The sequence below is a fragment of the Oncorhynchus keta genome, chromosome 4 (genome assembly GCF_023373465.1).
Source record: "Oncorhynchus keta strain PuntledgeMale-10-30-2019 chromosome 4, Oket_V2, whole genome shotgun sequence".
Taxonomy (NCBI): Eukaryota; Metazoa; Chordata; class Actinopteri; order Salmoniformes; family Salmonidae; genus Oncorhynchus; species Oncorhynchus keta.
In genome coordinates this window covers 5,236,609-5,261,103 of record NC_068424.1, presented here as the reverse complement: position 1 = coordinate 5,261,103, position 24,495 = coordinate 5,236,609, and the positions used below count along the sequence as shown (strand labels likewise).

General features: G+C 46.0%; 1 protein-coding gene across 2 annotated transcripts in view; it reads right to left on the bottom strand.

The window, feature by feature from the left end:
• LOC118375720 (transient receptor potential cation channel subfamily A member 1-like) overlaps positions 1 to 24,495 on the bottom strand; it is a 115,980-nt gene that overhangs the window by 8,704 nt on the left and 82,781 nt on the right. For both annotated transcript variants that reach the window (XM_052498886.1, XM_052498889.1), the window contains exons 19-22: positions 24,378 to 24,448; positions 22,759 to 22,918; positions 16,925 to 17,014; positions 2,595 to 2,764 (exon numbers count right to left, since the gene is read on the bottom strand). In XM_052498886.1, the coding sequence (XP_052354846.1) occupies positions 2,595 to 2,764; positions 16,925 to 17,014; positions 22,759 to 22,918; positions 24,378 to 24,448 (491 nt within the window). The remainder of the gene's footprint in view (positions 1 to 2,594; positions 2,765 to 16,924; positions 17,015 to 22,758; positions 22,919 to 24,377; positions 24,449 to 24,495) is intronic.

The following is a 24,495-nucleotide window of genomic DNA, read 5'->3' as shown; positions in this document are numbered from 1 at the left end:
CTGTTTAAAAGTACCACCAATAACCTGCCTGTGTGCCTTCACTCTGTCTTCCTCCTCCCTGGGCCAGCTGTTTAAAAGTACCACCAATAACCTGCCTGTGTGCCTTCACTCTGTCTTCCTCCTCCCTGGGCCAGCTGTTTAAAAGTACCACCAATAACCTGCCTGTGTGCCTTCACTCTGTCTTCCTCCTCCCTGGGCCTGCTGTTTAAAAGTACCACCAATAACCTGCCTGTGTGCCTTCACTCTGTCTTCCTCCTCCCTGGGCCAGCTGTTTAAAAGTACCACCAATAACCTGCCTGTGTGCCTTCACTCTGTCTTCCTCCTCCCTGGGCCAGCTGTTTAAAAGTACCACCAATAACCTGCCTGTGTGCCTTCACTCTGTCTTCCTCCTCCCTGGGCCAGCTGTTTAAAAGTACCACCAATAACCTGCCTGTGTGCCTTCACTCTGTCTTCCTCCTCCCTGGGCCAGCTGTTTAAAAGTACCACCAATAACCTGCCTGTGTGCCTTCACTCTGTCTTCCTCCTCCCTGGGCCAGCTGTTTAAAAGTACCACCAATAACCTGCCTGTGTGCCTTCACTCTGTCTTCCTCCTCCCTGGGCCAGCTGTTTAAAAGTACCACCAATAACCTGCCTGTGTGCCTTCACTCTGTCTTCCTCCTCCCTGGGCCAGCTGTTTAAAAGTACCACCAATAACCTGCCTGTGTGCCTTCACTCTGTCTTCCTCCTCCCTGGGCCAGCTGTTTAAAAGTACCACCAATAACCTGCCTGTGTGCCTTCACTCTGTCTTCCTCCTCCCTGGGCCTGCTGTTTAAAAGTACCACCAATAACCTGCCTGTGTGCCTTCACTCTGTCTTCCTCCTCCCTGGGCCAGCTGTTTAAAAGTACCACCAATAACCTGCCTGTGTGCCTTCACTCTGTCTTCCTCCTCCCTGGGCCAGCTGTTTAAAAGTACCACCAATAACCTGCCTGTGTGCCTTCACTCTGTCTTCCTCCTCCCTGGGCCAGCTGTTTAAAAGTACCACCAATAACCTGCCTGTGTGCCTTCACTCTGTCTTCTGTCTCCTCCCTGGGCCAGCTGTTTAAAAGTACCACCAATAACCTGCCTGTGTGCCTTCACTCTGTCTTCCTCCTCCCTGGGCCTGCTGTTTAAAAGTACCACCAATAACCTGCCTGTGTGCCTTCACTCTGTCTTCCTCCTCCCTGGGCCAGCTGTTTAAAAGTACCACCAATAACCTGCCTGTGTGCCTTCACTCTGTCTTCCTCCTCCCTGGGCCAGCTGTTTAAAAGTACCACCAATAACCTGCCTGTGTGCCTTCACTCTGTCTTCCTCCTCCCTGGGCCAGCTGTTTAAAAGTACCACCAATAACCTGCCTGTGTGCCTTCACTCTGTCTTCCTCCTCCCTGGGCCAGCTGTTTAAAAGTACCACCAATAACCTGCCTGTGTGCCTTCACTCTGTCTTCCTCCTCCCTGGGCCAGCTGTTTAAAAGTACCACCAATAACCTGCCTGTGTGCCTTCACTCTGTCTTCCTCCTCCCTGGGCCAGCTGTTTAAAAGTACCACCAATAACCTGCCTGTGTGCCTTCACTCTGTCTTCCTCCTCCCTGGGCCAGCTGTTTAAAAGTACCACCAATAACCTGCCTGTGTGCCTGTCTCCCTGCCTGTCTGCCTGTCTGCCTGTCTGTCTCCCTGCCCGTCTCCCTGTCTGTCTGCCTGTCTCCCTGTCTGCCTGTCTGTCTCCCTGTCTGCCTGTCTGTCTCCCTGCCTGCCTGTCTGTCTCCCGCTTTTCTCACACTCTTTACCCTTTGTAGTGTGTGAAACAAACACAATGTCTTGTGGGAACCTGCACAATGTTATTACAGTATGTTATATCGATACATTTTTAAAATTCAGTATTTTCCCGCACTCTACTCCATCCAGCCAGGTGCAAATTGGGGGGAGGGACACAATAAATGAATACTGTAGCTTTGCAAGTGTGGCTCCTCCTACGCAAAACAATCAGCATGGGAAAAAAGAGTATCTCTGCTCAGAGGGCCTTCCACTTTGTAAGATGAAGGAATTTCCCAGTATGAGCTCCAACCAAATGTGCTGTCATTTGGCACATCTACTGTTCTGTACCTATCCAGGATAAATGGCTGTGAAGAGAATGACATTCATAATGATGTATTTCTGTATAGTACAGATAAGGGAAGCATGATGTAACTCTGTTGCTGTCATTTCCTTATCGCTGTAATTCCACTTCACTTACACTGTAGAATAATAGTGAAGACATCAAAGCTATTAAATAACATATGGAATAGGGTAGTAACACAAAAAATAAACCAAAAGAGATTCTTACAAAGTCAAGGTTTAATGTCATCGCTGTATGCTGTTATTGTGCATAGAGTTGTATGGTTCGTTAAACCAATTCTTTTCGTTTTTGATGAGTCTTAGCGTATTTGCGTTACCATGGAATGTCAATCAATCAATCAAGCAACACTGTTGATTTGTGCACTAACAATCATCGGAAAATTAACAATCTCTAAATGACAGTAAACACGCGTTCTCATCTCTCTAGACAGAGACGGATGGGCTACATTGTTTGGACAGTAATTACCTTTGGAGATAGAGGAGGAAGTTAACCCATGACGTGATTATGGCCAGTGCCCCAGCCTGCCAGTGCCAGGACCCCTCAGCATTGAAGAACAGGGCGATGATGAAGAGAAGAGAGAGGATGATTGAAAACCAGTCCTGAATGTTAGAGATGTCCTTCAGGTAACTCAAACGCTATTGAGGGAAAACAAGAGAATGATATTTACATTAGGCCGGAACTAGAACTCAGAGCCTCAACAACCAGAGAATGTTATTTACAATAGACAGGAACTAGAACTCAGAGCCTCAGCAACCAGAGAATGTTATTTACAATAGACAGGAACTAGAACTCAGAGCCTCAGCAACCAGAGAATGTTATTTACATTAGACAGGAACTAGAACTCAGAGCCTCAGCAACCAGAGAATGTTATTTACAATAGACAGGAACTACAACTCAGAGCCTCAACAACCAGAGAATGATATTTACATTAGGCCGGAACTATAACTCAGAGCCTCAACAACCAGAGAATGATATTTACATTAGGCCGGAACTATAACTCAGAGCCTCAACAACCAGAGAATGTTATTTACAATAGACAGGAACTAGAACTCAAAGCCTCAGCAACCAGAGAATGTTATTTACATTAGATAGGAACTGATTTACTGAACTCAGAGCCTCAACAACCAGAGAATGTTATTTACATTAGACAGGAACTAGAACTCAGAGCCTCAGCAACCAGAGAATGTTATTTACATTAGACAGGAACTAGAACTCAGAGCCTCAACAACCAGAGAATGTTATTTACATTAGACAGGAACTAGAACTCAGAGCCTCAACAACCAGAGAATGTTATTTACATTAGACAGGAACTAGAACTCAGAGCCTCAACAACCAGAGAATGTTATTTACATTAGACAGGAACTAGAACTCAGAGCCTCAACAACCAGAGAATGTTATTTACATTAGACAGGAACTAGAACTCAGAGCCTCAACAACCAGAGAATGTTATTTACATTAGACAGGAACTAGAACTCAGAGCCTCAACAACCAATTGACTTCAATGTGTGAGTTATAACACTTTCTTTGAGTGTTTCTCAAATTAGGATTTGGCCTTTAAATGATGTAGTTTACTGAACACACCTTTCACTGCTTTTGAATTACAAAACTCAGTTGAATGTACTGACTAAGTCACTCTGGACGAGAGCATCTGCTATATATATTTTTTAAACTTAATTTAACTAGGAAAGTCAGTTAAGAACACATTTTTACTTTCAATGACGGCCTAGGAACGGTGAGTTAACCTTTCGGTTACTAGCCCAACACTCTAACCACTAGGCTACCCTACTGCTGTTTTATGACTAAAATGTAAATGTGGCCTAGTAGATCCAGGTGCAGAACGATATTCCAACCTTTCAAACAGATTTCTGTATAAATGCCCTGTTACAGAATGCTCTTGACACCACCAAGGTTGGTTGTGTCATGATTCATCATGATGAGTGATGGTCTGCATGTCCTCCACCCGCTCATACTGTGTGAAGGTTTCACCACGCTACACATTCAGTACCAGTCAACAGTTCAGACACACCTACTCTTTCAAGGGTTTTTCGTTATTTTTACTATTTTCTACATTGTAGAATAATAGTGAAGACATCAAAACTATGAAATAACATATGGAATAGGGTAGTAACCAAACCAAATTGTTAAACAAATCAAAATATATGTTATATTTAAGATTTTTCAAAGTAGCTACCCTTTGCCTTGATGACAGCATTCTCTCAACCAGCGTCACCTGGAATGCTTTTCCAAAAGTCTTGAAGGAGTTGCCAGATATGCTGACCACTTGTTGGCTGCTTTTCCTACACTCTGCGTCCAACTCATCCCAAATAATCTCAATTGGGTTGAGGTCGGGTGATTGTGGAGGCCAGGTCATCTGATGCGGCACTCCATCTCTCCCCTTCTTGGTCAAACAGCCCTTACACAGCCTGGAGGTGTAAAGGCTCTCGTTTGTAGAAGGAAGAGTGGACCAAGGCGCAGCTTGTAGAAGGAAGGGTGGACCAAGGAACAGCATGGTAGAAGGAAGAGTGGACCAAGGAACAGCGTGGTAGAAGGAAGAGTGGCAATGCTCAGCATGGTAGAAGGAAGAGTGGACCAAGGAACAGCGTTGTAGAAGGAAAGTGGACCAAGGAACAGCAGCATGGTAGAAGGAAGAGTGGACCAAGGAACAGCATGGTTGGAAAGGAACAGCAGCATGGTAGAAGGGTAGTGGACCAAAACAGCAGCATGGTAGAAGGAAGAGTGGACCAGGAACAGCGTGGTAGAAGGAAGAGTGGACCAAGGAACAGCGTGGTTACATGGTAGAAGGAAGAGTGGACCAAGGAACAGCATGGTAGAAGGAAGAGTGGACCAAGGAACAGCAGCATGGTAGAAGGAAGAGTGGACCAAGGAACAGCAGCATGGTAGAAGGAAGAGTGGACCAAGGAACAGCAGCATGGTAGAAGGAAGAGGGGACCAAGGAACAGCAGCATGGTAGAAGGAAGAGGGACCAAGGAACAGCGTGGTAGAAGGAAGAGGGGACCAAGGAACAGCGTGGTAGAAGGAATCAATGGACCAAGGAAACAGCATGTAGAAGGAAGAGTGGACCAAGGAACAGCAGCATGGTAGAAGGAAATGGACCAAGGAACAGCAGCATGGTAAAGGAAGAGGACCAAGGAACAGCGTGGTAGAAGGAAGAGTCAAGGAACAGCAGCATGGTAGAAGGGAAGAGTGGACCAAGGAGCGTGGTGGAAGGAAGAGTGGACCAAGGAACAGCGTGGTAGAAGGAAGAGTGGACCAAGGAACAGCAGCATGGTAGAAGGAAGAGTGGACCAAGGAACAGCGTGGTAGAAGGAAGAGGGACCAAGGAACAGCAGCATGGTAGAAGGAAGAGTGGACCAAGGAACAGCGTGGTAGAAGGAAGAGTGGAAGGAACAGCAGCTTGGTAGAAGGAAGAGTGGACCAAGGAACAGCGTGGTAGAGGAAGAGTGGACCAAGAACAGTAGAAGGAAGAGTGGACCAAGGAACAGCGTGGTAGATTGAAAGTGGACCAGGAACAGCGTGAAGGTAGAGTGGATGTCGTGGTAGAAGGAAGAGTGGACCAGGAACAGCGTGGTAGAATTGAGTGGACCAAGGAACAGCGTGGTAGAAGGAAAGTGGACCAAGGAACAGCAGCATTAGAAGGAAGAGTGGACAAGGAAAGCGTGGTAGAAGGAAGAGTGGACCAAGGAACAAACCAGAAGGAAGAGTGGACCAAGGAACAGCGTTGTAGAAGGAAGATGGGACCAAGGAACAGCATGGTAAAAGGAAGAGTGGACCAAGGAACAGCAGCATGGTAGAAGGAAGAGTGGACCAAGGAACAGCGTAGTAGAAGGAAGAGTCAGGAACAGCAGCATGGTAGAAGGAAGGGTGGAAGGAACATTTACATTAGAAGGAAGAGTGGACAAGAACAGCATGGTAGAAGGAAGAGTGGACCAATGAACAACAGCAGTAGAAGGAAGAGTGGACCAAGGAACAGCGTACATTAGAAGGAAACTAGGAACAGCAGCATGGTAGAAGGAAGAGTGGCCAAGGAACAACAGCATGGTAGAAGGAAGAGTGGACCAAGGAACAGCAGCATTAGTGGACCAAGGAACAGCATGGTAGAAGGAAGAGTGGACCAAGGAACAGCCATGGTAGAAGGAAGAGTGGACCAAGGAACAGCGTTGTAGAAGGAAGAGTGGACCAAGGAACAGCGTGGTAGAAGGAAGAGTGGACCAAGGAACAGCGTGGTAGAAGGAAATGTTAGGAACATGGTAGAAGGAAGGGTGGACCAAGGAACACAGCATGGTAGAAGGAAGAGTGGAGGAACAGCAGCATGGTAGAAGGAAGAGTGGACCAAGGAACAGCAGAAGGAAGAGTGGACCAAGGAACAGCATGGTAGAAGGAGTGGACTAGGAACAGCGTTGTAGAAGGAAGAGTGGACCAAGGAACAGCAGCATGGTAGAAGGAAGATGGACAAGGAACAGCATGGTAGAAGGAAGAACTCAAGGAGCCATCAAGGAAGAGTGGACCAGGAACAGAATGTTAGAAGGAAGAGACCAAGGAACGTGGTAGAAGAACTGGACCAGGAACAGCGTGGTCAAGGAAGAGGGGACCAGAACAATGTTATTTGGACAAGGAACAGCATGGTAGAAGGAAGAGTGGACCAAGGAACAGAGCATGGTCAGGACAGTGGACCAAGGAACAGCAGCATGGTAGAAGGAAGAGTGAGTGGACCAAGGAACAGCAGCATGGTAGAAGGAAGAGGGGACCAAGGAACAGCAGCAGAAGGAAGAGGGGTTAGGAACATTAGTAGAAGAAGAGGGGACAAGGAACTCGTGGTAGAAGGAAGAGTGGACCAAGGAACAGCAGCATGGTAGAAGGTTATTTACATTAGAAGGAAGAGTGGACAGGAACATGGTAGAAGGAAGACTGGACCAGGAACCTCAACAGTGGACCAAGGAACAGCAATGGTAGAAGGAAGAGTGGACCAAGGAACGTGGTGGAAGGAAGAGTGGACCAAGGAACCAGAAGGAAATGGACCAAGGAATTTACATGGTAGAAGGAACTAGAACTCAGAAGAGGGCCTCAACAGCACCAGAAGGAAATGGTTAGGAACAGCGTGGTAGAAGGAAGAACTAGAACTCAGGAAGCCTCAAGGAACCAGAGGAAATGTTAAGGAACATTAGAAGGAAGAACTAGGAACAGCGTGGTAGAAGGAAGCCTCAAGGAACCAGAGAATGTGGACCAAGGAACAGCGTGGTAGAAGGAAGAGTGGACTAGAAACGTGGTAGAAGGAAGAGTGGACCAAGGAACAACGTGGTAGAAGGAAGAGTGGACCAAGGAACAGCAGCATTAGAAGGAATTGGACCAAGGAACTAGAAGGAAAGTGGACCAGGAACAGCGTGGTAGAAGGAAGAGTGGACAAGGAACCAGAAGGAAGATGGGACCAAGGAACAGCATGGTAGAAGGAAGAGTGGACCAAGAAACAGCAGCATGGTAGAAGGAAGAGTGGACCAAGGAACAGCGTAGTAGAAGGAAGAGTGGACCAAGGAACAGCAGCATGGTAGAAGGAAGGTGGACCAAGGAACAGCAGCATGGTAGAAGGAAGAGTGGACCAAGGAACAGCATGGTAGAAGGAAGAGTGGACCAATGAACAGCAGCATGGTAGAAGGAAGAGTGGACCAAGGAACAGCGTAGTAGAAGGAAAGTGGACCAAGGAACAGCAGCATGGTAGAAGGAAGAGTGGACCAAGGAACAACAGCATGGTAGAAGGAAGAGTGGACCAAGGAACAGCAGCATGGTAGAAGGAAGAGTGGACCAAGGAACAGCATGGTAGAAGGAAGAGTGGACCAAGGAACAGCAGCATGGTAGAAGGAAGAGTGGACCAAGGAACAGCGTTGTAGATGGAAGAGTGGACCAAGGAACAGCGTGGTAGAAGGAAGAGTGGACCAAGGAACAGCGTGGTAGAAGGAAGAGTGAACCAAGGAACAGCGTGGTAGAAGGAAGGTGGACCAAGGAACAGCAGCATGGTAGAAGGAAGAGTGGACCAAGGAACAGCAGCATGGTAGAAGGAAGAGTGGACCAAGGAACAGCGTGGTAGAAGGAAGAGTGGACCAAGGAACAGCAGCATGGTAGAAGGAAGAGTGGACCAAGGAACAGTGTGGTAGAAGGAAGAGTGGACCAAGGAACAGCAGCATGGTAGAAGGAAGGGTGGACCAAGGAACAGCAGCATGGTAGAAGGAAGTGGACCAAGGAACAGCATGGTAGAAGGAAGAGTGGACAAGGAACAGCAGCATGGTAGAAGGAAGAGTGGACAAAGGAACAGCAGCATGGTAGAAGGAAGAGGGGACCAAGGAACAGCAGCATGGTAGAAGGAAGAGTGGACCAAGGAACAGCGTTTAGAAGGAAGAGTGGACCAATGAACAGCAGCATGGTAGAAGGAAGAGTGGACCAAGGAACAGCGTGGTAGAAGGAAGGGTGGACCAAGGAACAGCAGCATGGTAGAAGGAAGAGTGGACCAAGGAACAGCAGCATGGTAGAAGGAAGAGTGGACCAAGGAACAGCAGCATGGTAGAAGGAAGAGTGGACCAAGGAACAGCGTGGTAGAAGGAAGAGTGGACCAAAGAACAGCAGCATGGTAGAAGGAAGAGTGGACCAAGGAGCAGCATGGTAGAAGGAAGAGTGGACCAAGGAACAGCGTGGTAGAAGGAAGTGGACCAAGGAACAGCAGCATGGTAGAAGGAAGAGTGGACCAAGGAACACAGCATGGTAGAAGGAAGAGTGGACCAAGGAACAGCGTTGTAGAAGGAAGAGTGGACCAAGGAACAGCATGGTAGAAGGAAGAGGGGACCAAGGAACAGCATGGTAGAAGGAAGAGGGGACCAAGGAACAGCATGGTAGAAGGAAGAGTGGACCAAGGAACAGCGTGGTAGAAGGAAGAGTGGACCAAGGAACAGCAGCATGGTAGAAGGAAGAGTGGACCAAGGAACAGCAGCATGGTAGAAGGAAGAGTGGACCAAGGAACAGCATGGTAGAAGGAAGAGTGGACCAAGGAACAGCGAAGGAAGAGTGGACCAAGGAACAGCGTGGTTGAAGGAAGAGTGGACCAAGGAACAGCGTGGTAGAAGGAAGAGTGGACCAAGGAACAGCATGGTAGAAGGAAGAGGGGACCAAGGAACAGCAGCATGGTAGAAGGAAGAGTGGACCAAGGAACAGCAGCATGGTAGAAGGAAGAGTGGACCAAGGAACAGCGTGGTAGAAGGAAGAGTGGACCAAGGAACAGCGTTGTAGAAGGAAGAGGGGACCAAGAAACAGCAGCATGGTAGAAGGAAGAGCAGCATGGTAGAAGGAAGAGTGGACCAAGGAACAGCGTGGTAGAAGGAAGAGTGGACCAAGGCACAACTTGTAGAAGGAAGAGTGGACCAAGGAACAGCATGGTAGAAGGAAGAGTGGACCAAGGAACAGCATGGTAGAAGGAAGAGTGGACCAAGGAACAGCAGCATGGTAGAAGGAAGAGTGGACCAAGGAACAGCAGCATGGTAGAAGGAAGAGTGGACCAAGGAACAGCATGGTAGAAGGAAGAGTGGACCAAGGAACAGCGTTGTAGAAGGAAGAGTGGACCAAGGAACAGCGTGGTAGAAGGAAGAGTGGACCAAGGAACAACAGCATGGTAGAAGGAAGAGTGGACCAAGGAACAGCAGCATGGTAGAAGGAAGAGTGGACCAAGGAACAGCGTGGTAGAAGGAAGAGGGGACCAAGGAATAGCGTGGTAGAAGGAAGAGTGGACCAAGGAACAGCAGCATGGTAGAAGGAAGAGTGGACCAAGGAACAGCAGCATGGTAGAAGGAAGAGTGGACCAAGGAACAGCGTGGTAGAAGGAAGAGTGGTAGAAGGAAGAGTGGACCAAGGAACAGCAGCATGGTAGAAGGAAGAGTGGACCAAGGAACAGCATGGTAGAAGGAAGAGTGGACCAAGGAACAGCATGGTAGAAGGAAGAGGGGACCAAGGAACAGCAGCATGGTAGAAGGAAGAGTGGACCAAGGAACAGTGTGGTAGAAGGAAGAGTGGACCAAGGAACAGTGTGGTAGAAGGAAGAGTGGACCAAGGAACAGCAGCAGTGGACCAAGGAACAGCGTGGTAGAAGGAAGAGTGGACCAAAGAACAGCAGCATGGTACAAGGAAGAGTGGACCAAGGAACAGCGTGGTAGAAGGAAGCGTGGACCAAGGAACAGCGTGGTAGAAGGAAGAGTGGACCAAGGAACAGCGTGGTAGAAGGAAGAGTGGACCAAGGAACAGCGTGGTAGAAGGAAGAGTGGACCAAGGAACAGCAGCATGGTAGAAGGAAGAGTGGACCAAAGAACAGCAGCATGGTAGAAGGAAGAGTGGACCAAGGAACAGCATGGTAGAAGGAAGAGTGGACCAAGGAACAGCGTGGTAGAAGGAAGAGTGGACCAAGGAACAGCATGGTAGAAGGAAGAGTGGACCAAGGAACAGCAGCATGGTAGAAGGAAGAGTGGACCAAGGAACAGCGTGGTAGAAGGAAGAGTGGACCAAGGAACAGCAGCATGGTAGAAGGAAGAGTGGACCAAGGAACAGCGTGGTAGAAGGAAGAGTGGACCAAGGAACAGCGTGGTAGAAGGAAGAGTGGAGGAACAGCGTGGTAGAAGGTAGAGTGGACAAGGAACAGCGTGGTAGAAGGAAGAGTGGACCAAGGAACAGCATGGTAGAAGGAAGAGTGGACCAAGGAACAGCGTGGTAGAAGGAAGAGTGGACCAAGGAACAGCATGGTAGAAGGAAGAGTGGACCAAGGAACAGCGTGGTAGAAGGAAGAGTGGACCAAGGAACAGCGTGGTAGAAGGAAGAGTGGACCAAGGAACAGCGTGGTAGAAGGAAGATGGGACCAAGGAACAGCATGGTAAAAGGAAGAGTGGACCAAGGAACAGCATGGTAGAAGGAAGAGTGGACCAAGGAACAGCGTAGTAGAAGGAAGAGTGGAACAGCAGCATGGTAGAAGGAAGAGTGGACCAAGGAACAGCAGCGTGGTAGAAGGAAGAGTGGACCAAGGAACAGCGTGGTAGAAGGAAGAGGGGACCAAGGAACAGCAGCATGGTAGAAGGAAGAGTGGACCAAGGAGCAGCGTTGTAGAAGGAAGAGTGGACCAAGGAACAGCAGCATGGTAGAAGGAAGAGTGGACCAAAGAACAGCAGCATGGTAGAAGGAAGAGTGGACCAAGGAACAGCGTGGTAGAAGGAAGCGTGGACCAAGGAACAGCGTGGTAGAAGGAAGAGTGGACCAAGGAACAGCAGCGTGGTAGAAGGAAGAGTGAACCAAGGAACAGCGTGGTAGAAGGAAGAGTGGACCAAGGAACAGCAGCATGGTAGAAGGAAGAGTGGACCAAGGAACAGCGTGGTAGAAGGAAGAGTGGACCAAGGAACAGCGTGGTAGAAGGAAGAGTGGACCAAGGAACAGCAGCATGGTAGAAGGAAGAGTGGACCAAGGAACAGCAGAACAGCAGCATGGTAGAAGGAAGAGTGGACCAAGGAACAGCAGCATGGTAGAAGGAAGAGTGGACCAAGGAACAGCGTGGTAGAAGGAAGAGTGGACCAAGGAACAGCGTGGTAGAAGGAAGAGTGGACCAAGGAACAGCAGCATGGTAGAAGGAAGAGTGGACCAAGGAACAGCGTGGTAGAAGGAAGAGTGGACCAAGGAACAGCAGCATGGTAGAAGGAAGAGTGGACCAAGGAACAGCATGGTAGAAGGAAGAGGGGACCAAGGAACAGCAGCATGGTAGAAGGAAGAGTGGACAAAGGAACAGCAGCATGGTAGAAGGAAGAGTGGACCAAGGAACAGCGTGGTAGAAGGAAGAGTGGACCAAGGAACAGCATGGTAGAAGGAAGAGGGACCAAGGAACAGCAGCATGGTAGAAGGAAGAGTGGACCAAGGAACAGCATGGTAGAAGGAAGAGTGGACCAATGAACAGCATGGTAGAAGGAAGAGTGGACCAAGGAACAGCGTGGTAGAAGGAAGAGTGGACCAAGGAACAGCAGCATGGTAGAAGGAAGAGTGGACCAAGGAACAGCGTGGTAGAAGGAAGAGTGGACCAAGGAACAGCATGGTAGAAGGAAGAGTGGACCAAGGAACAGCAGCATGGTAGAAGGAAGAGTGGACCAAGGAACAGCAGCATGGTAGAAGGAAGAGTGGACCAAGGAACAGCAGCATGGTAGAAGGAAGAGTGGACCAAGGAACAGCGTGGTAGAAGGAAGAGTGGACCAAGGAACAGCATGGTAGAAGGAAGAGTGGACCAAGGAACAGCATGGTAGAAGGAAGAGTGGACCAAGGAACAGCGTGGTAGAAGGAAGAGTGGACCAAGGAACAGCATGGTAGAAGGAAGAGTGGACCAAGGAACAGCGTGGTAGAAGGAAGAGTGGACCAAGGAACAGCGTGGTAGAAGGAAGAGTGGACCAAGGAACAGCATGGTAGAAGGAAGAGTGGACCAAGGAACAGCAGCATGGTAGAAGGAAGAGTGGACCAAGGAACAGCAGCATGGTAGAAGGAAGAGTGGACCAAGGAACAGCGTGGTAGAAGGAAGAGTGGACCAAGGAACAGCGTGGTAGAAGGAAGAGTGGACCAAGGAACAGCGTGGTAGAAGGAAGAGTGGACCAAGGAACAGCATGGTAGAAGGAAGAGTGGACCAAGGAACAGCAGCATGGTAGAAGGAAGAGTGGACCAAGGAACAGCGTGGTAGAAGGAAGAGTGGACCAAGGAACAGCGTGGTAGAAGGAAGAGTGGACCAAGGAACAGCAGCATGGAAGAAGGAAGAGTGGACCAAGGAACAGCAGTGGACCAGGAACATGGTAGAAGGAAGAGTGGACCAAGGAACAGCAGCATGGTAGAAGGAAGAGTGGACCAAGGAACAGCAGCATGGTAGAAGGAAGAGTGGACCAAGGAACAGCGTGGTAGAAGGAAGAGTGGACCAAGGAACAGCAGCATGGTAGAAGGAAGAGTGGACCAAGGAACAGCGTGGTAGAAGGAAGAGTGGACCAAGGAACAGCGTGGTAGAAGGAAGAGTGGACCAAGGAACAGCGTGGTAGAAGGAAGAGTGGACCAAGGAACAGCGTGGTAGAAGGAAGAGTGGACCAAGGAACAGCAGCATGGTAGAAGGAAGAGTGGACCAAGGAACAGCAGCATGGTAGAAGGAAGAGTGGACCAAGGAACAGCAGCATGGTAGAAGGAAGAGTGGACCAAGGAACAGCAGCATGGTAGAAGGAAGAGTGGACCAAGGAACAGCAGCATGGTAGAAGGAAGAGTGGACCAAGGAACAGCAGCATGGTAGAAGGAAGAGTGGACCAAGGAACAGCGTGGTAGAAGGAAGAGTGGACCAAGGAACAGCGTGGTAGAAGGAAGAGTGGACCAAGGAACAGCAGCATGGTAGAAGGAAGAGTGGACCAAGGAACAGCAGCATGGTAGAAGGAAGAGTGGACCAAGGAACAGCAGCGTGGTAGAAGGAAGAGTGGACCAAGGAACAGCGTGGTAGAAGGAAGAGTGGACCAAGGAACAGCATGGTAGAAGGAAGAGTGGACCAAGGAACAGCGTGGTAGAAGGAAGAGGTGGACCAAGGAACAGCAGCATGGTAGAAGGAAGAGTGGACCAAGGAACAGCATGGTAGAAGGAAGAGTGGACCAAGGAACAGCGTGGTAGAAGGAAGAGTGGACCAAGGAACAGCAGCATGGTAGAAGGAAGAGTGGACCAAGGAACAGCAGCGTGGTAGAAGGAAGAGTGGACCAAGGCGCAGCGTGGTAGAAGGAAGAGTGGACCAAGGCGCAGCGTGGTAGAAGGAAGGGTGGACCAAGGAACAGCGTTGTAGAAGGAAGAGTGGACCAAGGCGCAGCGTTGTAGAAGGAAGAGGGGACCAAGGCGCAGCGTGGTAGAAGGAAGGGTGGACCAAGGAACAGCGTTGTAAGCGTACATCGTCTTTTTATTGATGACACCAAAACAAAATAACAAAGACAAAAACCGAACGCGAACAGTTCTGTCTGGCATTGACACTAAACAGAAAGACTGATCCCACAAAACCCAAAAGGAAAATGACAACTTATATATGATCCCCAATCATAGACAACGATAGACAGCTGCCTCTGTTTGGGAAACACACACGGCCAAACACAAAGAAATAGAAAACATAGACTTTCCCACCCAGATAGACTTACCCACACCCTGACCAAACATAGAGAATAATAAGGATCTCAGGTCAGGGCGTGACAGGAGGTGTGTTGGGTCATTGTCCTGTTGAAAAACAAATTATAGTTCTACTAATCGCAAACCAGATGGGATGGTATATTACTGCAGAATGCTGTGGTAGTAAGGCTGGTTGAGTGTGCCTTGAATTCTAAATAAATCACAGACTGTCACCAGCAAACCACCCCCACACCATCACACCTCCTCCTCCATGCTTCACAGTAGGAACCACACATGAAGAGATCATCCGTTCACCTACTCTGCGTCTCTAAATACACGGTGGTTGGAACCAAAAATCTCACATTTGGACTCATCAGAGCAAAGGACAGATTTCCACCGGTCTAATGTCCATTGCTCGTGTTTCTTGGCCCAAGCAAGTCTCTTCTTATTTTTGGTGTCCTTTAGTAGTGGTTTCTTTGCAGCAATTTGACCATGAATGCCTGATTCATGCAGTCTCTGAACAGTTGATGTTGAGATGTGACTGTTACTTAAACTCTGTGAATTTTTTTGGGAGGGTTGCTATTTCTGAGGCTGGGAACTCTAATAAACATGTCCTCTGCTGCAGAGGTAACTCTGGGTCCTCCTTTCCTGTCACAGTTCTCATGAGAGCCAGTTTCATCTTAGCGCTTGATGTATTTTTGCTACTGCGCTTGAAGAAACTTTCAAAGTTCTTGAAATTTTCCAGATTGACTGACCTTCATGTCTTAAAGTAATGATGGACTGTCGTTTCTCTTTGCTTATTTGAGCTGTTCTTGCTATAATATGGACTTGGTCTTTTTCCAAATAGGGCTATCTTCTGTATACCCCCCCTACCAGGTCACAACACCAGGAGAGGACTGGCCACTCCAAGGAGACTGGTTCCTCTCTAGGTTTCTTCATCTTGTCAGATGTTTTAATAACAAGAGAGTATCCTAAAGAAACGATTCTCAACTGGTGAGTCGCGACCCAAATTTGGGTTGAGGAAGGTGGGTCTGGTGTGTCTGAGTTAAAAAATATATGTATATATTTGTAAATGTTTCCATGAAAAAATACTGTAAATACTTAAACTAGGTAGAATGTGTGTAGAAAGGCTAATTATCTTACATTTTTTAAATAATTTTCTCTTCAATCACAGCATTTAAATGTAAAGCTTTTAGCAGTTCTATTTTGGTTGATTTTATGTCTCAATCCAGTGAGTTTAATAACATTCTTCATGAGGAATATGGGAAATATTTAAACAGGTGGGAATGCTGTTCCCTATTCATATAAATTCAACATTTACTATCAAAATAGCATAAAACATATTTTTGGGGAGATGCAAATATTGGGTTGCGAATGAGACAACCTGTTTTAATTTGGGTCCCAAGGAAAAAGCAGTTGTGAACCACTGTCTTAAAGCCAGGCTGTGTCCATGTATCTTAAAGCCAGGCTGTCTCCATGTATCTTAAAGCCAGGCTGTGTCCATGTGTCTTAACGCCAGGCTGTCTCCATGTGTCTTAAAGCCAGGCTGTCTCCATGTATCTTAAAGCCAGGCTGTCTCCATGTATCTTAAAGCCAGGCTGTCTCCATGTATCTTAAAGCCAGGCTGTCTCCATGTATCTTAAAGCCAGGCTGTCTCCATGTATCTTAAAGCCAGGCTGTCTCCATGTATCTTAAAGCCAGGCTGTCTCCATGTATCTTAAAGCCAGGCTGTCTCCATGTATCTTAAAGCCAGGCTGTCTCCATGTATCTTAAAGCCAGGCTGTGTCCATGTATCTTAAAGCCAGGCTGTCTCCATGTATCTTAAAGCCAGGCTGTCTCCATGTATCTTAAAGCCAGGCTGTCTCCATGTATCTTAAAGCCAGGCTGTCTCCATGTATCTTAAAGCCAGGCTGTCTCCATGTATCTTAAAGCCAGGCTGTCTCCATGTATCTTAAAGCCAGGCTGTCTCCATGTATCTTAAAGCCAGGCTGTCTCCATGTATCTTAAAGCCAGGCTGTGTCCATGTATCTTAAAGCCAGGCTGTGTCCATGTGTCTTAAAGCCAGGCTGTCTCCATGTATCTTAAAGCCAGGCTGTCTCCATGTATCTTAAAGCCAGGCTGTCTCCATGTATCTTAAAGCCAGGCTGTGTCCATGTGTCTTAAAGCCAGGCTGTCTCCATGTATCTTAAAGCCAGGCTGTCTCCATGTATCTTAAAGCCAGGCTGTCTCCATGTATCTTAAAGCCAGGCTGTCTCCATGTATCTTAAAGCCAGGCTGTCTCCATGTATCTTAAAGCCAGGCTGTCTCCATGTATCTTAAAGCCAGGCTGTCTCCATGTGTCTTAAAGCCAGGCTGTCTCCATGTATCTTAAAGTATCCCTCCCAGGAATGTCCTCTTAAGTTTAAAACTTCTGTAAACTGATTCTAGATCAGTATCTGGAGAAACATAGTCCTTATCTGGTATTATAATGCACATGTAAGGTTAGGACTTTTTGGCAGGTAAACTGATCCTAGATCAGTGCTTAGAGCAACATTGTCCTACTCCGGTATATTAATTTGCATGTGACGTTAGGATTTTGGGAAAGTAAGCTGATTCTAGATCAGTTCCTGGAGCTGTTACTGTACCTGATGGTACATCTGCATCACTTCCTTCCCCATGGAGTAGGTGTTCATGACTAGTACCATCACCATGCAAATGGACAGGAAGGAGTTTTGCTGTGGGGCAAAGGTAAAAAAAAAGGTTAGTGTTCCCATATCAGATTATGGATGTTATCCATCAAAACAATGTTTATTTCTCACAGATTATGGAATGTTGTCCATCAAAAGATAATTCATGTTCAACCAACAGATTTAGATCCCATCAAAAGGTAATGTATGTTCAACCAACAGATTGTGGATGTTGCTCCATCAAAAGGTAATGTATGTTCAACCAACAGATTGTGAATGTTGCTCCATCAAAAGGTAATGTATGTTCAACCAACAGATTATGGATGTTCCTTATCTGGTAATGTATGTTAATGCACAGATTGTGGATGTTGTCCATAGGTAATGTTTTCAACCAACAGATTGTAAATGATCCATCAAAAGATCATGTATGTTCAACCAACATTGTTCCTCCATCAAAAGGTAATGTATTAGATTTGGATGTTGCTCCATCAAAAGGTAATGTATGTTTGGGAAGATTGTGAATGTTGCTCCATCTAATGATGTTCAACCAACAGATTGTGGATGTTGCTCCTCAAAAGGTAATTACTGTCAACCAACAGATTGTGAATGTTGCTCCATCAAAAGGTAATTATGTTCAACCAACAGATTATGGATGTTCATGTAACTATGTTCAACCATCAGATTGCAAATGGATCAAAAGGTAATGTATGTTCAACCAACAGATTGTGGATGTTGCTCCATCAAAAGGTAATGTATGTTCAACCAACAGATTATGAATGTTGCTCCATCAAAAGGTAATGTATGTTCAACCAACAGATTGTGGATGTTGCTCCATCAAAAGGTAATGTATGTTCAACCAACAGATTGTGAATGTTGCTCCATCAAAAGGTAATGTATGTTCAACCAACAGATTATGGATGTTGCACCATCAAAAGGTAATGTATGTTCAACCAACAGATTATGGATGTTGCTCCATCAAAAGGTAATGTATGTTCAACCAACAGATTGTGAATGTTGCTCCATCAAAAGGTAATGTATGTTCAACCAACAGATTGTGAATGTTGCTCCATCAAAAGGTAATGTATGTTCAACCAGTAGATTATGGATGTTGCTCCATCAAAAGGTAATGTATGTTCAACCAACAGATTGTGAATGTTGCTCCATCAAAAGGTAATGTATGTTCAACCAACAGATTGTGAATGTTGCTCCATCAAAAGGTAATGTATGTTCAACCAACAGATTATGGATGTTGCTCCATCAAAAGGTAATGTATGTTCAACCAACAGATTGTGAATGGCATCGGATGGCGATACACTTAGCCAATACTTACTTGTATGCTTTTCTTTAACCTGAATCCTTAATGAAACTATAACTATTTTCTTAACATAACCCTTATCCCTAAACCTCACCGTTATCCCTAAACCCAACCTAACCTTCACCATAAACTTAACCTAACCGTTATCCCTAAACCCAACCGAACCTTCACCATAAGCTTAACCTAACCCTTATCCCTAAACCTAACCCTTATCCCTAAACCCAACCTAACCTTCACCATAAACTTAACCTAACCCTTATCCCTAAACCTCACCGTTATCCCTAAACCCAACCTAACCTTACCATAAACTTAAAACCCTTATCCCTAAACCTCCCTATCCCTAAACCCAACCTAACCTTCAAATAAATTAACCAAACCCTTATCCCTAAATTCCAGCTACCTTATCCCTTTAAAAACCAATTATGAGATTGGAGGACCTAAACCCAACCTGATATCCTTCACCATAAAACTAACCCTTATCCCTAAACCTAATGTTATCCCTAAACCCAACCTAACCTTCACCATGGCAAAAATACATTATTAAACCTGGTCATATTAAACCTAACCTTCCTTTGTGGACCATAAATTGGGGTTATTGTCTTATCCCTGGAAATCAACCTAAACTTCACCATAAACTTAACCTAGCCCTTATCCCTAAACCCAACCTTTTCACCATAAGTCCTTTAACCTGGTAAACCCTTATCCCATTAACAAACCCAACCTAACCTTCACCATAAGCAAAATATCCCTAAACCTAACCTAAACTTCACCATAAACTTAACCTAACCCTTATCCCTAAACCTAATTAATTTAAACCTTTATGCCCTAACCCCTATGGCCCTCTAAAAAAGAGAAAAAAATATTGGTTCCCCTGTTTAGAATATTCCAGCACCCTTCCCCTTTAAAAACAATTATGAGATTGGAGGACACATTTGGAGAGGTATTAGGCCAATCCTCTTACCAGATCGTTGATATCCTTCGACTGGGCTCTTTTAAAACCACCGTTTTCAATAGGGTTAAAGTCCGAAGACAGAGATAGCCATGGCAAAATATACATTTTTGTGGTCATTTAACAATTCCTTTGTGGATATTGATGTGTGATTGGGGTTATTGTCTTGCTGGAAGATCAACAGGAAGATCCACTTGAGGCCAAGTTTCAGCCTCCTGGCAGAGGCAACCGTGTTTTTGGCTAAAATGTCCTTGTACCTGGTAAAGCTCACATTAACAAAGGGCCCCAGGACTACTGGAAGCAAAATATCCCCATAACATCAATGATCCACCATCGTATTTTACAGTAGGGTTGAGGTACGGCTATTTTGCTTCCACTGCTAGTTTCTGCAGAGCGGTACGAGAGTCGTGATTCATTATTTCCAGGTCAAAATGAAAGAGAGGTGTGATGAATCATTTCCAGGTCAAAATGAAAGAGAGGTGTGATGAATCATTTCCAGGTCAAAATGAAAGAGAGGTGTGATGAATCATTTCCAGGTCAAAATGAAAGAGAGGTGTGATGAGTCATTTCCAGGTCAAAATGAAAGAGAGGTGTGATGAGTCATTTCCAGGTCAAAAGGAAAGGAAGGTGTGATGAATCTTTCCAGGTCAAAATGAAAGAGAGGTGTGATGAGTCATTTCTAGTTCATAATAATAATAAAAAATAGATTCATGATGAGTTTAAAAATGGCGTAAAACATTTCCGACTGGATTTATTTTAATAAAAAATGTATACTTTGACATTTCCGACTGGATTTATTTTAATAAAAAAATGTATCAACCCCTACAAAAAGTATAGCCCAGAGAAACCCATTGAATAACACATTCATCAAGGCCAAAAAAGACAATCAAAAAATAATTCATAATGAACAATGTTTTGAAGTGTCTGTCCTATATCTAGGACTTACAGTATAAGAAAGATCAGGAAATATATATTTTCCTTTTTTTTATTTTTTTTTTACACATTTTAAACATTTTTTTTTGGATAGGCAAAAAACTACAAAACTCATTTTTCTTTTTTTAAAGAAGGTACCGGTTACCTCCAGACGAGTCCTGCGACACTTGTTGAGGGGTCGTAGAGAAAAACAGAGACCACCATCGTGTTCATCAGAGTCTCCCCTTTCCATAGATTAGTAATAGTTTTGTAGGTCAAACCGTCCGGACGCTAGACACGTTTTCGTGAGAAGATGGACACTGGTGGATGTGGTGTATTGAGACACATCCAATGCAAAATAACTGATATCTCTCTAGCTTAAACTGACAGATTTTCATGGAGATATTTTTATTATGTAAATTAGATTGACGCACCGGTGCAGTAAATCAAGATTTAGCACGTAATTGTTGTTACATAACATGTTGTTACACATCATGAAATATATTGATGGAAAAAATAACAGACAGTAGCCTAGAATTAGCAAAGTAGAATTCAATTGAATAAACATAATCTTTATTTCAATTTATTTCAACTACTTTGCCTATAATATGGGGTTTTCATTTGAGGCATAGTTTTTATTCTTCGCAACAGTTGAAAAGACATTGGCGACTAAGTTTATTTTGTCTATTTTGTTCTGAGGTTATCGGCGGTCACAGAGAGACGGATAAACCTATTGATTCTGTGTTTAGTGACTTTAACAAACGTTTTGTCTCATGGGCTGTGAATACTTATGTAAATGAGATATTTCTGTATTTCAGGTTAATTTCTAAAAACATGTTTGCACTTTGTCATTATGGAGTATTGTGGGTAAGAATAGTTAAAACACAACAAAATGTGGAAAAAGTCAAGGGGTGTGAATACTTTCTGAAGGGACGGTAGGCTGTTCTACGAGTTGTCGTAGGAAGTCGGTACATTACAAGCATTTTCAAGTGTAACTTTAGTAACAATGGGTTTGGGAAACAGCTCGGCTTCTAAAGATATCATAATATGGTTCTAGCTATGATCTTAATGCCAACAAAGCTCTGGGAAACGAGGCCCTGGCCAACAAGGCTCTGGGAAACGAGGCCCTGGCCAACAAGGCTCTGGGAAACGAGGCCCTGGCCAACAAGGCTCTGGGAAACGAGACCCTGGCCAAAAAGGCTCTGGGAAACGAGGCTCTGGCCAACAAGGCTCTGGGAAACAAGGCCCTGGCCAACGAGGCTCTGGTAAATGAGGCCCTGGCCAATGAGGCTCTGTGAAACCAGGCCCCGGGCAACAAGGCTCTGGGAAATGAGGCCCTGGCCAACGAGGCTCTGGGAAACGAGGCTCTGGCCAACAACGCTCTGGGAAACGAGGCCCTGGCCAATGAGGCTCTGGCCAACAACGCTCTGGGAAACGAGGCCCTGGCCAATGAGGCTCTGGCCAACAAGGCTCTGTGAAACGAGGCTCTGGGAAACGAGGCTCTGGTAAATGAGGCCCTGGCCAATGAGGCTCTGGGATACAAGGCCCTGGCCAACGAGGCTCTGGGAAACAAGACCCTGGCCAACGAGGCTCTGGTAAATGAGGCCCTGGCCAACGAGGCTCTGTTAAACGAGGCTCTGGCCAACAAGGCCACGTTAATAATAGTCTTCTCCTTCTCCTACTGGATCGGGAAGTGATGAGTGAACACATCATCTCTACCATGACATCACCTAGTGTGTGTCCCAAATAGCACCCTATTCCCTATATATAATGCACTACTTTAGACCAGAGCCCTATGGTACCCTATTCCCTATATAGTGCACTACTTTAGAACAGAGCCCTATGGCACCCTATTCCCTAGATAGTGCACTACTTTAGACCAGAGCCCTATGGCACCCTATTCCCTATATATAATGTACTACTTTAGACCAGAGCCCTATGGGACCCTATTCCCTATATATAATGCACTACTTTAGACCAGAGCCCTATGGCACCCTATTCCCTAGATAGTGCACTACTTTAGACCAGAGCCCTATGGCACCATATTCCCTATATATAATGCACTACTTTAGACCAGAGCCCTATGGGACCCTATTCCCTATATATAATGCACTACTTTAGACCAGCCCCCTATGGCCCTATATGGGAAGCTGGTGCCACTTGGGCGGTAGCCCCTATAGTGTGTCCTGTGAGACCTCTGGGTGTCTTGCCTCTTCTATATCTAGAGACAGTTGTCATGTGTTTTATGAATTGACTCAATAACCTGCAACCTTGACTATGTAGGCACCTGTCGTTCTATAGCTGCGTTTCCCAAACTCGTCCCTCAGGACCTTAAGGTGTAAACATTTTATTTATTTTTTGCCCTGGCAGTAGACAGTATATTCAAATATTAAACGCTGATGAGGAGTTGATGAATCCCCAGGACAGAGAGGGAAATGGTGTTCTACAGTAGTGTGTTAAATCATATGCTACCGAATGAAAATCCCCTCCATTAAAACTGTTTGCCCACTAGACCTGTACATCGTAACAACAATTTAATGTTATTTTTATTCCATCTTGTATTATTCACTAGCCACCCCCCCAAACCAGCCGTTTGATAACCGGGTATTAGTGTACCTCTCTGAAGGAAATGGGCACCATGGTGACAGCTGTGGTGTTGTCAGGGCCGGTGTAGTCCAGGCTGGGTCTCAGGCTCACTATGAGGTGGGTGAGAGGAAGCAGACCCAGCAGGTACACAAACAGGTTCAGAAGATGAGCAATGCTCCCGTAGGCCACCCTGGAGTTAGGAAATAGAACAATCGATGAACACGAAAAAGGAAGCCTCCATCACTCTGCAACAGGGCAAGAAAATATTCAGGTAAAAAAAAATGTTTTGTGCAACTGTACTCTAATTACTGACCACTTCATAGAAGAATTGTAATACATTACCATAGGGCCCTGGTTAAAAGTAGTGCACTATGTAGGGAATAGGGTGCCATAGGGCCCTGGTTAAAAGTAGTGCACTATGTAGGGAATAGGGTTCCATAGGGCCCTGGTTAAAAGTAGTGCACTATGTAGGGAATAGGGTGCCATAGGGCCCTGGTTAAAAGTAGTGCACTATGTAGGGAATAGGGTTCCATAGGGCCCTGGTTAAAAGTAGTGCACTATGTAGGGAATAGGGTTCCATAGGGCCCTGGTTAAAAGTAGTGCACTATGTAGGGAATAGGGTTCCATAGGGCCCTGGTTAAAAGTAGTGCACTATGTAGGGAATAGGGTTCCATAGGGCCCTGGTTAAAAGTAGTGCACTATGTAGGGAATAGGGTTCCATAGGGCCCTGGTTAAAAGTAGTGCACTATGTAGGGAATATGGTTCCATAGGGCCCTGGTTAAAAGTAGTGCACTATGTAGGGAATAGGGTTCCATAGGGCCCTGGTTAAAAGTAGTGCACTATGTAGGGAATAGGGTTCCATAGGGCCCTGGTTAAAAGTAGTGCACTATGTAGGGAATAGGGTTCCATAGGGCTCTGGTTAAAAGTAGTGCACTATGTAGGGAATAGGGTTCCATAGGGCCCTGGTTAAAAGTAGTGCACTATGTAGGGAATAGGGTTCCATAGGGCCCTGGTTAAAAGTAGTGCACTATGTAGGGAATAGGGTTCCATAGGGCCCTGGTTAAAAGTAGTGCACTATGTAGGGAATAGGGTTCCATAGGGCCCTGGTTAAAAGTAGTGCACTATGTAGGGAATAGGGTTCCATAGGGCCCTGGTTAAAAGTAGTGCACTATGTAGGGAATAGGGTGCCATAGGGCCCTGGTTAAAAGTAGTGCACTATGTAGGGAATAGGGTTCCATAGGGCCCTGGTTAAAAGTAGTGCACTATGTAGGGAATAGGGTTCCATAGGGCCCTGGTTAAAAGTAGTGCACTATGTAGGGAATAGGGTTCCATAGGGCCCTGGTTAAAAGTAGTGCACTATGTAGGGAATAGGGTTCCATAGGGCCCTGGTTAAAAGTAGTGCACTATGTAGGGAATAGGGTGCCATAGGGCTCTGGTCTAATGTAGTGCACTATGTAGGGAATAGGGTGCCATAGGGCCCTGGTTAAAAGTAGTGCACTATGTAGGGAATAGGGTGCCATAGGGCTCTGGTCTAATGTAGTGCACTATGTAGGGAATAGGGTGCCATAGGGCCCTGGTTAAAAGTAGTGCACTATGTAGGGAATAGGGTACCATTTAGGATGCATGCCTAGAACGCTGTGAATACTGACCACTTCATCTCCAGGTATTTCTTGCAGACAGGGTGTGTAAGGAGCTCTATGCGGTTGTTGTTCACCATCGCCTCAGAGAGAGAGAGAGAGAACAACAGGTTCTAGTTCACCATCTCAT